Source organism: Microcaecilia unicolor, chromosome 1, assembly GCF_901765095.1.
Source record: "Microcaecilia unicolor chromosome 1, aMicUni1.1, whole genome shotgun sequence".
Classification (NCBI taxonomy): Eukaryota; Metazoa; Chordata; class Amphibia; order Gymnophiona; family Siphonopidae; genus Microcaecilia; species Microcaecilia unicolor.
This window is the reverse complement of record NC_044031.1, coordinates 264,927,584-264,943,815: the sequence shown is the minus strand read 5'-3', so window position 1 is coordinate 264,943,815 and position 16,232 is coordinate 264,927,584. Positions and strand designations below refer to the sequence as shown.

Genomic DNA, 16,232 nt, shown 5'->3' with positions numbered 1-16,232 from the left:
TCCCCACCAAAGGTATGGGAGGATAAGCATACAGGAGGCCGGTCCCCCAATGAAGGAGAAAGGCGTCCGACGCTAGCCTGCCGTGTGCCTGAAGTCTGGAACAGAACAGAGGCAGCTTGTGGTTGGTCTGAGAGGCGAAAAGGTCCACCGAGGGGGTGCCCCACGCTCGGAAGATCTTGCGTACCACTCTGGCATGGAGAGACCACTCGTGCGGTTGCAATACTCTGCTCAGTCTGTCGGCCAGACTGTTGTTTACGCCTGCCAGGTACGTGGCTTGGAGGAGCATGCCGAACTGACACGCCCAACGCCACATCCCAACGGCCTCCTGACACAGGGGGCGAGATCCGGTGCCCCCTGCTTGTTGACGTAATACATTGCAACCTGATTGTCTGTCCGAATTTGGATAATTTGGCAGGACAGCCGATCTCTGAAAGCCTTCAGTGCGTTCCAGATCGCTCGGAGCTCCAGGAGGTTGATCTGCAGATCCTTTTCCTGGAGGGACCACAGACCCTGGGTGTGAAGCCCATCGACATGGGCTCCCCACCCCAGGCGAGATGCATCCGTCGTCAGCACTTTCGTGGGCTGCGGAATTTGGAATGGACGTCCCAGGGTCAAATTGGTCCGGATGGTCCACCAGAGCAGTGAAGTGCGGCAACTGGTGGAGAGGCGGATGACATCTTCTAGATTCCCGGTGGCTTGAAACCACTGGGAAGCTAGGGTCCATTGAGCAGATCTCATGTGAAGACGAGCCATGGGAGTCACATGAACTGTGGAGGCCATATGACCCAGAAATCTCAACATCTGCCGAGCTGTGATCTGCTGAGACGCTCTGGTCTGCGAAGCCAGGGCCAAGAGATTGGTAGCCCTCGCTTCGGGAAGGTAGGCCTGAGCCGTCTGGGTATTCAGCAGCGCTCCTATGAATTCCAGAGACTGAGTAGGCTGGAGATGGGACTTTGGGTAATTTATCACAAACCCCAGCAGCTCCAGAAGTTGAATAGTGCACTGCATGGACCGGAGGGCTCCTGCCTCCGAGGTGCTCTTGACCAGCCAATCGTCGAGATATGGGAACACGTGCACTCCCAGCTTGCGTAGATACGCCGCCACCACCACGAGGCACTTTGTAAACACTCGTGGGGCAGAGGCGAGCCCAAAGGGCAGCACACAATACTGAAAGTGCCGTGCGCCCAGGCGGAATCTGAGATACTGTCTGTGAGCTGGCAGTATCGGGATGTGAGTGTATGCGTCCTTTAAATCCAGGGAACATAGCCAATCGTTTTTCTGAATCATTGGCAGAAGGGTGCCCAAGGAAAGCATCCTGAACTTTTCTTTGACCAGGAATTTGTTCAGGCCTCTCAGGTCTAGGATGGGACGCATCCCCCCTGTTTTCTTTTCCACAAGGAAGTACCTGGAATAGAATCCCTGCCCTTCCTGCCCGGGTGGTACGGGCTCGACCGCATTGGCGCTGAGAAGGGCGGAGAGTTCCTCTGCAAGTACCTGCTTGTGATGGGAGCTGAAAGACTGAGCTCCCGGAGGACAATTTGGAGGCAGGGAGGCCAAATTCAGGGCGTATCCGCACCGCACTATTTGGAGAACCCACTGGTCGGAGGTTATGAGAGGCCACCTTTGGTGAAAACATTTTGACCTCCCTCCGACCGGCAGATCGTCCGGTACGGACACTTGTAGGGCGGCTATGTTCCCGTGGATCCAGTCAAAAGCCCGTCCCCGGCTTTTGCTGTGGAGGCGCAGGGGGCTGCTTAGGCGCACGCTGTTGACGAGAACGAGCGCGCTGGGGCTGTCCCTGTGCCTGACGAGGCCTTCGGGCCGGCTGGTTGTACCTACGCTTCGCAAAAGAATAGGGTGCAGCCTGCCGGGCCCGGGAAAAACGTCCACCTGTGGAGGTGGATGCTGAAGGCGCCCGGTGGGAGAGCTTGTCGAGAGCGGTTTCCCGCTGATGCAGTTGGTCCACCATCTGCTCGACCTTCTCGCCAAAAATGTTATCCCCCCGGCAAGGGACGTCGGCCAGTCTCTGCTGGGTGCGGTTGTCCAGGTCAGAGGCACGCAGCCATGAGAGCCTGCGCATCACTATACCTTGGGCTGCAGCACGAGATGCCACGTCACAGGTGTCATAGATACCCCTGGACAGGAACTTTCTGCACGCCTTCAGCTGCCTGACCACCTCCTGATAAGGCCTGGACTGCTCCGGCGGGAGCTTCTCGACCAGGTCCGCCAGTTGATGCACATAGGTCCGCATGTGGATGCTCATATAGAGCAGGTATGATTGGATGCGGGTCACGAGCATGGAGGATTGGTAGGCCTTCCTCCCAAACGAGTCCAGAGTGCGAGACTCCCGCCCCGGGGGCACCGAGGCGGTATCCCTCGAACTCCGTGCCCTCTTGAGAGCAGAATCCACGACCGCTGAGTCATGGGGCAATTGTGGCCGCATTAGCTCTGGGTCAGAGTGGATCCTGTACTGGGACTCTGCTTTCTTGGGAATGGTGGGGTTAGTTAATGGTCGCACCCAGTTCCGAAGCAGCGTCTCCTTAAGGACATTGTGCAGCGGCACCGTGGAGGACTCTCTAGGTGGTGATGGATAGTCGAGGACCTCGAGCATCTCGGCCCTCGGCTCTTCCACAGAGACCACGGGGAAGGGAATGCTGATAGACATATCCCGCACAAAGGAGGCAAAGGAGAGACTCTCAGGAGGTGAGAGCTTCCTCTCCGGTGAAGGCGTGGGGTCCGAGGGAAGGCCCGTAGACTCCTCTGAGGAGAAATATCTAGGGTCCTCCTCTTCCCCCCACGAGGCCTCATCCTCGGTATCGGACATAAGCTCATGTAGCTGAGTCCTGAACCGGGCCCGGCTCGACGTCGAGGCACCAAGGCCTCGGTGTCGTCGAGCGGTGGACTCCCGCGCCGGCGGGGACGAAGCTCCCTCCATCGACGTCGACGGGGACTCCACCTGCGTGGCGGTCGAGACCGGCACCGCAAGCGGCAGCGGTGTCGACGGCCCCGGCGCCGGGCTAGAGCTCGCCGGCGCCACAGTCATCGGCGCCGAGGGCGCAAGCACCCCCGGCGCCGGCACAGCCTGGCGCATCAGCCCTTCCAGGATCCCCGGAAGGATGGCTCTGAGGCACTCGTCCAGGCCCGCTGCCGAGAAAGGCGGTGGGGCCGGTAGGGGTGTCGGTGCCCGGATCTGGTGGGAGCCAGGAGACTGCACCGAGGTGCCAGGACCCTGTTGCGTCGGCACCTCTATCACCGACGGGGATCTCTCCTCTCGATGGAGACGCTTCGGCGTCGACTCCTCTCCGACGTGCATCGAGGGCGACCGGTGACGGCGCTTCTTATCCTTCTTCCGATGCCCGTCACCGGCGCCGGGAGGCATGGAGGAGGAGGATGACGATCCCCCTCGGTCTCGAGGAACCGGGTCAGACAGGGTTCGGTCCCGTGGGCCACGGGCTGAGGGAGTGACCGGGGCCGACTGCCCACGCGGCCTCTCACCTCTACCCTCACCGGAGGACCGGCGGGCCGACGGGACCTGTTCTCCTGGGGTCGATGCCATCGGTGCCGATGTCTCGGGCATCGATACCGGTACCGAAGGACCGGGCGTCGATACCGATGCCGTCGAGGTCGACGTCGAGGGGCCGGCGCAAGTTCCAAAAATACGGTCCCGTTGAACTTGCCTCGCAACCTGAGTCCGTTTCCGGAGACCGAGACACAGGGGACACGACTTGAAATTGTGCTCCGGCCCGAGGCACTGGAGGCACCAAGCGTGGGTGTCGGTCTGCGAGATGGGCCGCACCGACCACACTTTTTAAATCCACTCGGGACCTTCGAGGACATCGACGGAAAAATCGCGAAATTAAAGTCGTCGATGGTGGCGGAAATCACACCTCGAAAATGAAAAACGACCGTGCGGCCACTATTAGTTCCACCCACACACTATCCTAGCAGGCAGTTGATAAATATATACAGATAGCACCATTGAATATCCACTGCCAGCACTAACTAAGGCATTTATCCAGATAAAGGTTGCCATTACCCAGATGAATACCTTCAAATATCTGGTAGGTTATTTCACTCAACGTTTTCACAGATACTTTGCACCTGTGGCAACTTTCAAAGGGAAAGAACATATATATTTTCCCTCTGAAAATTAGGTATAATGTATCAGTGGATGTTGCCCCTTAAAATTTAGCACCTTGATCAGATGATGTGTAATAAACACCTTGTCAAGAACTATTTTAGAGTGTTGTGACTCTCCTTATCTATGAAGCACAAGTTTCCCCACACACACATCTATTAATCAAGATTGCTAGTTCCCAATATCTTTTACATTTTATTTTATGTATTCCTCAATTTTTATATTTCATCATTCCAACCATAGCAGTTCATTGCGGATTACAACCGCAATGTAAAACAGCTTACAAATACTGAGACAAACAAACATAGAGGGGCATAATCGAACAGAAACGCCTATCTCCATGGGCGTTTATCTCCGAGAACGGGTCCGTGAAGGGGCGGGGCGGATCGTATTTTTTAAAAGAAAAAGACGCCCATGTTTTATTCGTCAAGGTGTGAGCTGGGCGTTTTTGCTTTTCAGCGATAATGGAAAATGAAATCGCCCAGCTCAAAAACGAATAAATCCAAGACATTTATTCGTGGGAGGGGCCAGGATTCATAGTGCACTGGTCCCCCTCACATGCCAGGACACCAACCGGGCACCCTAGGGGGCACTTTTACAAAACCAAAAAAACAGGTAAAAGAGCTCCCAGGTGCATAGCACCCTTCCCTTGGGTGTTGAGCCCCCCAAATCCCCCTCAAAACCCACTGCCCACAAGTCTACACCATTACTATAGCCCTAAGAGGTGAAGGGGGGCACCTACATGTGGGTACAGTGGGTTTGGGGGGGTTGGACGACTAGTAGCATTAAGCAGCACAATTGTAACAGGTAGGGGGGGGGATGGGCCTGGGTCCACCTGCCTGACGTCCACTGCACCCCCTAACAACTGCTCCAGGGACCTGCATACTGCTGCTTGGGAGGAGGGTATGACATTTGAGGGTGAAAGTAAAAAGTTGTGAAACATCATTTGTTGTGGTGGGAGGGGGTTAGTGACCACTGGGGGAGTCAGGGGAGGTCATCCCCGACTCCCTCTGGGGGTCATCTGGTCATTTAGGGCACTTTTGGGGGCCTTATTCGTGAAAAAACAGGGTCCAGGAAAAGTGTCCTAAATTCTAGCTCAAAACTGTTCCATTATCGGCGAAGGGCGCCCATCTCTGTTCGCCCGATAACCACGCCCCAGTTCCGCCTTCACCACGCCTCCGACACGCCCCCCGTCAACTTTGTCCGCACCCGCGACGGAGTGCAGTTGAAAGCGTCCAAAGTTCGGCTTTCGATTATACCGCTTTATTTGTTTTTGTGAGAAGAACGCCCATCTCCCGATTTAGGTCGGAACTTGGGCGTTATTCTCGTTCGATTATAAGCTGGATAGTAACATAGTAGATGACGGCAGAAAAAGACCTGCACGGTCCATCCAGTCTGCCCAACAAGATAACTCATATTTGCTGCTTTTTGTGTATACCCTACTTTGATTGGTACCTGTGCTCTTCAGGGCACAGACCGTATAAGTCTGCCCAGCACTATCTCCGCCTTCCAACCACCAGCCCCTCCTCCCAACCACCGGCTCTGGCACAGACCGTACAAGTCTGTCCAGCACTATTCCCACCTCCCAACCACCACTACAGGAGCTACAGCAGCAGTCTTTCCTACTGAACTGTGTGCTAAAAGAAGCAGAGAAAATGGGAGTCTTGAAAGCCTGAGATATGCAACAGTTAATAATAAATAAAAATTAAGCTGCATTGAGCAGAAATGGACACAGTTTCTTTGTTTCAAGCTTTGACACTGAAGGGCTGCAAAACTCCTTAGGAACTGGCTCAGTGATCTTGGAAGACACCTCAGTCATACCACATGAGGGTGGTCCACCTAGGTGGACAGAACTCTCGCTTGTACCTCTCTCCCATCTGCTGATTCTATCATGTGCCTGACTGGTTCCAAAAGGACAGGCTTTGATTTGCTAGTATGTGGCAGTGAGCTCTGATACCTCTGGACATTTTACAATCCCTTCACATGCATACTGAATTGATGAGAAGGAGAAAAAGGTTTAAAAGATGCTCTGAGGCAGGAAAAGGGAGCTGCCTAGAAACCTCACAGCTGCATGTTATTTGTCTGACCACCCATCTCCCACCTTAAAAAGTTCTCACTCTGCATGCTAACACATTTTCTTTCACACTGGCCTCATAAAACTATCTCCTATATTTCAAGGAGATATTATATATTCCTGAGGTACATGAAATCAAAATTTCCCATTGTTACTGAGTTTCTTAGAGATCTCCAGTGGAGAAGGTGACTGAGGGAGTGTTTGACTCTTGAAGAAAACACCCATAGAAGGTGATCTCTCCACAGGAGAAAGGAAAGTCAAATGTACAACCAGTGGATCCAAAAAAGTCCTCTCACAAATGGTGTTTCCCAAACAAGGTCTTTATTAAAACAAATAAAATGACCCGACACGAGTCGTGTTTCGGCCACAAGGGCCTGCCTCAGGGGTCTATAGACCTTTTGTGCAAAACGAATAATAAAACAAATGACTCACGGTCAATTTGTATAAAATGGTATCTTTCCCCTCCCCCTTCACAAAAAAAGTGCAGTTTGGAAATGTAGATTTTACAAGACCCCTGAGGCAGGCCTTTGGGCCAAAACACGGCCATGTCGGGTTGTTTTTATTTTCAATAAAGTTTCCTCTTTGGACCTACCTCACTGGTTTGTTTCTGTTTCCAAAACTCTTTTTGACATTTAGGGGAATCTCATGCCTCATAAGATTCCCACATCAACAAGGTGTGAAGTTTGTTGCGCCAGTACCAAAATGTAGGGGGAGAAGCCTGCAGTCAATGATTTAAAGTACATTTCTGAGCTAATATGTATGCCCCCCTACCCCGGGCTCCTGAATGAGCCAGATGAATCAAGAGGACTCCCTCCAATGAGAGAAACCAGGAATGGCCAAGAAGTTGCTGCAAATAAAGTTGGAGAGACACCCAAAAGACCTGAACCAGACGACAGATCCACATACCATTGGCAAATGTATTATCCTGATCCTGGCATTTCAGACAGCAAGGAGTATCTGTGCAACCTGCGAGAAAGGCTCCACGTTGCAAGAAATAGGCCTAATATAGTACCCTATAATGACATTCCCAAAGCTCGGCTTGGTAAGTTTAACAGTTGAAGACTCACAGTACAACGCAATGGATACTCAAGATCTCTCGCCCATGCCTCCTGCAAACCGCATAAGGAGCTGTCTGTTGCCCAGATAATAATTTGTGAAACCACGATATAGACACTTGACCTGCTGATTTCTTTTCAAGAAATTTGCGAAGCTTTAAGGCAAACTAGGGAGTCATACTAGCAGCATTCATGCTATGAAAAGAACTAGCCAATTGATAGTAGGCAAAACAATCCCGCCCGGAAAGGAAAACGTCTATTGCAATTCCACAAAAGACAGCAAAGTACAATCTACATGCATCAGATGTTCCAAAAATATGATACCCAGCAACCACCACCGTTTAAACACTTTGTTGTCCATTCTAGGGGTAAAGGTCACATTCCCAACCACAGGCAGCAGCACATTGCTAGTAGAGAGTTGACCTCAACTTAAAAGCAACTCTTTCCATAAGTGCCAGATAGGGCGTAACAGAATGCTATTATGAATGCGAGAAGGGAGTCGGCCAGTTGTAATATGCAAAAGAGAGAGAGAATGCTAAGGTCTAAAAAATGTCAACTCGAAAGAATAATCTGTATACCAAGATGACTCCCATACCCAGTCTCTCAGATGATGTAACAGAAAACCTGGTTATAAAGCCTGAGATCTTAGACAAATTACCTTTCTTCTTTTTTTTTTTTTGGGGGGGGGGGATGTTTGAATTTAAAAAAAATGTAATTAAAAATAAAACAAAACAAAAAAAGTAAAACAAATCTTTTTCTCCTGCCTACATTCTAATGGACTGGTGTGTCTTGTCTGTGCCTCAAGATGCTGCACTAGGAATACACAAGACTCTGCTTTATTGCACTCTCAAGGGGTAGTTAAAGAGTGTAGGTTTGCTATCCTGTGAAGGGGAACTCGTGATTTTTTCAGATTCATATAGAGAAATTGTTCTAGAAACAAAGTAATTGTTTTGCTTGAAACTTAAAATTTGCGTTCTTCATTGTAGACACTGACATAACAGTGGAGGAGTGGCCTAGTGGTTAGGGTGATGGACTTTGGTCCTGGAGAACTGAGGAACTGAGTTCGATTCCCATTTCAGGCACAGGCAGCTCCTTGTGACTCTGGCCAAGTCACTTAACCCTCCATTGCCCCATGTAAGCCACATTGAGCCTGCCATGAGTGGGAAAGCGCGGGGTACAAATGTAACAAAAATAAAAAAATATTTCACTACAACAAAACTTACAGAGTCTAATCAAGTCTTTCTCCTGAGCTGTCTTCTTGCTAGATGGTGATCTGAGTACATGGATTGGTTATTAGGAAGGAAAGAAAGTGCATTACTTCGTACACTACTCCTGTATTACCTACAGTACCTCAATCTTTAACCAAAGGCAAACATCAACGAAAAGGTCTTGATTCCCCCCAACCAAACCAAAAAAAAAAATCCAGATCAGTCTTAACATCCACCGGAACAGAATTCTACAGTTTGAAGCAATCGAAAAAGCTTGATCACAAGTCACTGCAAGGTGAGCACATTTGACCATCAGTACCACAAGAAGGCCAGTGTCCCATCAGCAGAGACTGGTCAGACAATCCCTTAAAAATCACTTTTGCCTGCTTCTGACATCCTACATCCTTCTATTAAAGTAGCTCTGCCTCTTATTCACAGTAAAATTCTATACTTGCACGAATGGGAAGGCAGCTGGTGTGTTTATGCTGATATTTGAAAAAGAAAAAAAAAAAGTAAAGAAACTCAGCTCTTCTTAAATTAACCAACTATCTCTTCCCTTTTGTCATGCCCTAGCTGACCAAACAGGAGCTTCTGAAGCAGCTCTGGACTGGTGGTCTGGAGCACGGTCAAAGAAGGAAAGAAAGACAGCAGGACTGCCAGTCATCTGACAAGTACTAATTAAAATATGTTTTCTTCTATAACAGAGTCAATGAAAGGGAAAAATACTCCCGAAGTTGTTCCCTTTTTATTACAAGGGCTCAGTGGCATAGGAAGGGGGGGCGGTGGGGCGGTCCGCCCCGGGTGCACGCCACTGGGGGGTGTCGGCGCCTCACTGGTTCCTTGTTCTCTCTGCCCCGGAACAGGTTACTTCCTGTTCCTGGGCAGAGAGAGCAGGGAACCAGTGAGGCGCCGACACCCCCCAGCGGCGTGCACTCGGTGGATTGACTCTCCAGCCCGCCCCTCACCGCCTTACAGGTATGTTCTCGGGGGGGAGGGGTTGCGCAGCGGCGACCCGCCCCGCCCTCGCGACGCCACTGCAAGGGCTACACTGTAACTTAGAGCACATAAGAATTCTTCTTCGTGCAGAAGAGCTGATCGTTCCACAGGCCTCAGTACAGAAAGCTTCAGTGTAATACTCACCAGGTAAGTCCCCATTTCCTTCTCCAGCCTGACTTGCTCCACAAGTGAAAGCTCCCCATCCACCTTGAGACATTTCATTGTACGTTTCAGCTTCTTATTGTGTCTCTTTTGAAGCCAGAAGGGTAGTAAAGCTTCCACAAACTGATTAAGGATCTGAGAAGTTATCAGAAGAGTAGCCAAGCTCTTAAAAGAAAAAGAGTTATACATTACATATTTCGTTAACTGCATATTAAGCAAGATAATAATATTACCAAGTAAGATATTAACGGTAATATATTACTTATAAAAATAACAAGTAATTGTAATGATTACTTTTGGGCAAATATAATGAAATAACTGTAATCATTACTTTTTCAACTAACGAGTAATATAATGTCACATTACTTTATATAGTCACAGTAACATTACTTTTATTAAACAAGTAAATAGTAAGTGTAATATATTACTTTTACAAAGTAACTCGGGCAGCACTGCATTCTGGAAGTCATACAATGTTTAGATAACACAGCCACTTGTAAATAATAAACTGCCACATCACACCAGGCAGCACTGTCACAATTCCGTATACGTGTAATAAGGCACGAGGGGGGCCATTCTATAAGCGGGTGCCTCATTTTAGGTGCTCCGATATCTCAGGGTGAAAGTCTATTCTAGAATGGCATCTAGGTGCCTGGATTCCATTATAGAATACTGTCATAACCCAGCATCAATACACCTACAGGAATGCCACTGCGGTTAAACCAGCAATAGATCGGGTGCAACTACAGTCGCATAAATGTAACAGGAAAGTGCACAATGGACAGTATTCTGTAAATTATGCATATGCATAAGAACATAAGCGTTGCCATACTGGGTCAGTTCGTCAGTTCATCAAGACCAGTATCCTGTTTCCAACAGTGGCCAATCAGGTCACAAGTACCTGGCAAAATCCTAGAACAGTAAAACAGATTTTACGCTGCTTATCCCAGGATTTAGCAGTGGAGCGACAGCCCTGCCCATACCCCTCCCATGTTCCTTTTGAATGCCCCCCTTGTATTTCCACATTATAGCGCTTAGTTGCCTGCTGACACTTATGCAGATAAGCATATGCTTACCTGTTAAAGTGCACGTATTCTGTACATTCATGCACTCAAGAGGCATGTAGATGTGGGCACCTAGTTATAGACTTGCCCTTAAGCGTCTTTCACCTACCCAATGCCTACATTCAACCAAGTAACAGCAGCCATCCAAGCAGACTGTTCGGACTATCTACTTCAATGCTTCTTGATTCTACTGCTTTAAAGTACATTTTTATTAAAATAATACATTTCATTTGTTCTTTTATAACAAATTCTGGATTAGAAAAGGAATCACACCTACTGTTTATCAAAATCATCATCTCCCAGGTGCACAGTTTGTGCTGTATTGGTCACTTACATACCTCAGTAACAGCATCCGAGTTATATGGGCATGGACAATGAGATACGAGGAGCTTTAGAAACTTTAAAATATCAACTCCTCCTTAGGAGTGAACAAAATAAACCAGAAGGCAGAGGGTGACCTTCATGACTCTTTTCAACCACTGAACTATTTTACAATTTTTCTAATACATCTTTAATGAATAAACAAAAAAGAAAAATCATTTGTCACAGGGATTATTTGTAGATAGTAATATAAATCGAACACACAAGCGGGAGATGTCATCCACCACACCGATAAAAATAACGTACAGACACCACCCCTTTGAATCCCCTCAATCTAATACAGAGCTTATAAATTATCTCTCTAAATCTCTCTTATCTGCACTCTTCTCCTCCACTGCTAACTCCATACTCCGTTCCTTTTATCTTGCTGCACCATATGCCTGGAATAGACTTCCTGAGCCGGTACGTCAAGCTCCATCTCTGATAGTCTTCAAATCTAAGCTAAAAGCCCACCTTTTTGATGCTGCTTTTAACTCCTAACCCTTGCTCACTTGTTCAGAACCCTTATTTTATCATCCTCACTTTAATATTCCTTTATCTCTTGTTTGTCCTGTTTGTCTGTCCTAATTAGATTGTAAGCTCTGTCGAGCAGGGACTGTCTCTTCATTTTAAGTGTACAGCGCTGCGTACGTCTAGTAGCGCTATAGAAATGATAAGTAGTAGTAGTATCGATGCCCCAGGAAGGTGGATAGGTATCTTTGAGAGAAAAGCTATTTTTCCCGGGTATCTATTAGAACTCCAGTAAATTGGAGTTGTTGCGACAGCTGTTAAGATTGATTTTGGATAGTTATGATGAAACCAAGTGACTCTTCAAGCGAACTGCTGTTTGAAAAGATTAGTTGGCCTCTTCAGGAGAAGAGACCTTAACCAACCAATTGTCTACATAAGGAAAAAACAAAGGGGCTCTTTTACTAAGGTGCAAAGGCGCCTATGCATGTCCAATGCACATCAATTTGGAACTACCGCGAGCCCCAGGCGGTAATTCCATTTTTTACGCATGTTCAATATGCGCGTCCAAAACTATTTTTTATTTTCTACCGCTTGGCACTAACCGGGTGGTAATCGGCAGTGTACGCGTGCTTTACGTCTCTGCGCCATTCATACACGGTCCAGTGATCATTTATGCTTGCAGAGACTGACCAACAAACAGTTAGAGCACAAGAGGAGCTCAGGGTTTAGGTAGCCATTCAGGGCAATTACATCACTTCCTCTGGGCCTAGAACTATTTATTTTTAATACACATATGTTATACACATGAGTTTTCGGAACCTCAAATATACTTCTCCAGATGTCTTTTTTGCTTGCTGGTGTTGCTGCTTTAAAATAGGGCGCCAGTAAAATCTGTGACTACTGCTTTTGAGCAGGAATACACAGGAACCATTCTAACCTGCACCTCCTACTTCCACAGAGACATTTCTTGCAAATTTCTGCATAACTAAAATCAGACAGTATTGGGATAAAGGCTTTTTGTTCAAAAGCCCAGACTGGTGAAGATATGCTATATCCCTGCCTGGCACTGCTGCAAAATTAATTCTATTGCCCTTAGTTTAGTTTATTGAGAATTTGATATACTGCCTTTCACATAACATCAAAGCAGTTTACAATAAAAATGAGAAAAGGAAAGGAACTATACATTTCAAGCTAGAAAACAATCCACCCCTCAAGGGCAGTGGAATGCTAGGGATCACAGGTGGGCTTTCAAGAATACCTTAAATTTAGGGTATGACTGCTCAGTTCGAAGATCTGAAGGAAGGGAATTCGGGAGCAAAAGAACGTTGAGTTGAAGGGTATTAGGGACACCAGTTAAAACAATGTTACAATAATTCAAATGGGAAGTGACAAGAGAACACATTAGAGTGGCACGAGATTCATCATCAGGGTAACTGCAGAGGGAACGGATGAGGCGGAGATAGTGAAAACAAGACTGAACTACTTTGCAGATGTACCGACCAAAAAATAGTTGTGGGTCAAAAATCACTCCTAAGTATCTCAGAGTCAACTAGTGTCACAGGTCAGTTTCTAATTGACAGCACCAAGGAGGGAAAGGAAGAATGACCTGTCACCCATAAAGCAAGTGTCTTAGAGAGGTTCAGGACCACACGGTGAAAGACAAGCCAATTGTCTACAGGCAGGTATGGAGAGCTAAGAAATGAGGATTGTCGGGATCCTGAGTGAAGACTAGGAGGATATCATCAGCAAAGAAATATGATCCGACACAAAAGGAGTGGATTAGGAAGCCAAGGGACTCAGGAAAATATTGAAAAGGATAGGAGAGAGCACTGAACCTTGGGGAACTCCATAGATAAGAGGACAGAGTGCTGATTGTGAGGATGGGAGTGAGACAGAGAATGAACGATCGCTGAGAAAGGAAAAGAACCATTTGAGGATCATCCCAGAGATACCAATAGTGGAGCGTTTAGACAGAAGGAGTGACTCAAAAGATCAAAAGTTGCAGACAAGTCCAAAGAGATCAGGAGAGACGAGCTGACCTGGTCAAGGGCTGAATGCAAATAATTTAGCAGTGAAGTAATGATAGTTTCTATAGAATGGCTGGGGCATAAGCCTGACTGAAAAGGATGGAAAGAATTTAAGGCTTTTACATGCTGAGTTAGTTGAGCGAGAGCCACACTCTCCATTATTTTAGCAGGATTGGGAGATTTGAGATGGGTCTGTAGTTTTCAAGAATACCAGGGTCCAGAGTGGGCTTCTTCAGGATGGGTTTAACAGCAGCAGACTTCCAAACATTCAGAAACACACCAGTTGAAAGGCTCTGTGACCAGTGCCAAGGAAAGTGGTAAGAGGCCATGGCAAGGAGAGTAAGCCAAGAAGAACAGACATGATCTAGTTGACAGGTTATCTTGTGGGAGAAGGCAACCAACTTTTGATATACAGCCAGTGAGGGGAGAGTGAACTTTGACCAAACATGTGAAAGTGATGGCACAACTGTGGGACTGGGACTGGGACTGGAAGGAGAAGGGGGAACAGGGGAGGGAGATGAAGGGAAAGGATGGGGAAGGGAGAGGGAGGTAACAACAAATGGAGTGACTTGATTTTATCAGCAAAGCAGCCTGCAAATGCTGGAGCATCAAGAGAGGCAGGGTAAGAAAAAGGAGAAATGGCAGAAAGTCCAAACACAATGTCGAACAACTATTTCAGGCAGTCAGGGGCCTTAGAAATCAGGGAGTAGTAGTCCCATCTCGCAGACCTAAGCTGAGAACAGTGAGAATGAAGAATCAGCCAATAATGCTGGAGGTCATCCTGAAATTTTATCCTCCACCAGATGCATTCTGCTTTACGGAGTTGCCTTTTAAGTCGGTGAAAATCCCCACAATACAAAGCCCTCCGACGAGCATTGCTAGTGGAAGTACAAACAGAAATATTATCAGTTACGAAAGTTTGGACAGTAGTAATCCATAACACAGCTTGACCCGTAAGAGAGCGAGAGAGAAAATCTGGAGGAAAAGCAGTCAAGAGAGGAGAAAGTGCAGAGGGGTCCTACAGTATGGGATGCAGGCAGGGAGATGTGTGTCACAGGGGCAAGAACAAACGAATATGTGAGGCCAAGGGAGAAACTTAGGACATAGTGGCCAGAGAGGGAGGAAAATTAGCATATCAGGCCCAACAATAAGGCAATGTTTTTGTTTGAAAAAGTGTTTCAAAAATTCTACCTCACTTTATAATTGAAACTGCGACAAGGAAGAGGCACCAGGGCCTATATGGGGCAGCAGAGAGGTGGTGGGGGTGGTAGCCCGAGCAGAGCTGGGGAGGGAAATGGCAGTAGTGACTGATTAGGGCCTGGGAGAGAAACAGCAGCAATCTGTTCAGGACCAGGAGAGAGAATAGCAATGTCATGAGAGAAAGAGAGAGAGAGAGAAAAAGCAAAGAGGAGGAGAAGAAGAAAAGAGGGGCAAGTAGAAGAAAGAAAATAAGAGGTGGAAAGGTGATGACAGAGATAAAGACAAAGAGAATGACGAGAGAGGAGAAAAAGAAGTATTCATATTTTCAAATTTTCCAGAGAAACTCTCATGATCTGACCAATATGCTGATTAACTAAGAGCCTCCATATTATGCTTAGGAGCCCTTTGGGGGGGGTGTCTTTTTCATACTATCACATTCTTAATACCACTCAATCAAATAATTATATTAACAATTAAAACTGGGACTGAAAATAGAGTATATGAATGTGACTCAACATCGAAGATTAGAAACAGATGATAGCCTTAAGGCAAGGAAAAGAGAAGACAAATTTTAAGATTGGTTTTAAGGAAGTAAACAGTGGGAGCAGGATAGGCTACCATTAGAAAGACAACAAAATGAAGGACACACAAGCCAGAAAACAAAGGTTGTACAAAAAGACAAGTACGTTGGGAAACAGAGAACAGGGACAGAGATGGGAGGCAGTGACAGGCTGTGAAAGGAGAGCTAGGTAAACTAAAATACTGGCTCTCTGAGAGGTCAAGGTTTAGTATGTGGTCAACAAATAGCAGCCCCCAATACAGAATACCTTAGATTTCCTTCTGCATCTTAAATCTACTGGAAAGGTGTAAGCCAAATTTAAATTCAAACATTCTGGGATCTGCCATAGAGGAGGATATCTGCTGACCATATAAGCTGGTAATGTGTGTTCTATAAAACACAGGTTAGCACACAGAGAGGCTTATTTTATAAGGAGGTACCTTATTTTCAGTACCAAGAACATGCATAGTTGGTGGTACTGTAGCTAGTTACACATATATGCGGTCCTGTATGCACATAAATGGTCTTTTTCCCTCTGAGAACGATTTTATAGGTATGCATGTAGAAGTTGATGTGCACATGGGCGGATTTTGGGCAGAGTGCACAATTACGTGCATAGGCTATAAAAATCTTGTAATTTACACACATTCCTTTGGAAGCTAGGTGTGGGCAAATACACCAGCTCTAGGGACAATGTAAACACCCACACCTGTAGTTTAGATGCAGGTTAGGCTACGTACACTTTTATAATAGAAGTATGCACCAGCTTTCCTTCATGAAATAGCACCTAAGTAGGTTCCTATTTTCTAGGCGCCTCCTTATAAGTTTACCCTGGAATGTATATACAGGGAAGAACCAAATATCTTTTTGTTGGCACTTTTTCTTTTACTCCACCTCTCCCCCATGATGACTGTCCTG

The 16,232-nt window shown here is 47.1% G+C and overlaps 1 protein-coding gene across 1 annotated transcript in view; it reads right to left on the bottom strand.

Moving 5' to 3' along the window:
- ANO10 (anoctamin 10) overlaps positions 1-16,232 on the bottom strand; it is a 299,674-nt gene that overhangs the window by 187,949 nt on the left and 95,493 nt on the right. Inside the window, exon 9 of the mRNA XM_030206114.1 lies at positions 9,616-9,798. Coding sequence (XP_030061974.1) covers positions 9,616-9,798 — 183 coding nt within the window. The remainder of the gene's footprint in view (positions 1-9,615; positions 9,799-16,232) is intronic.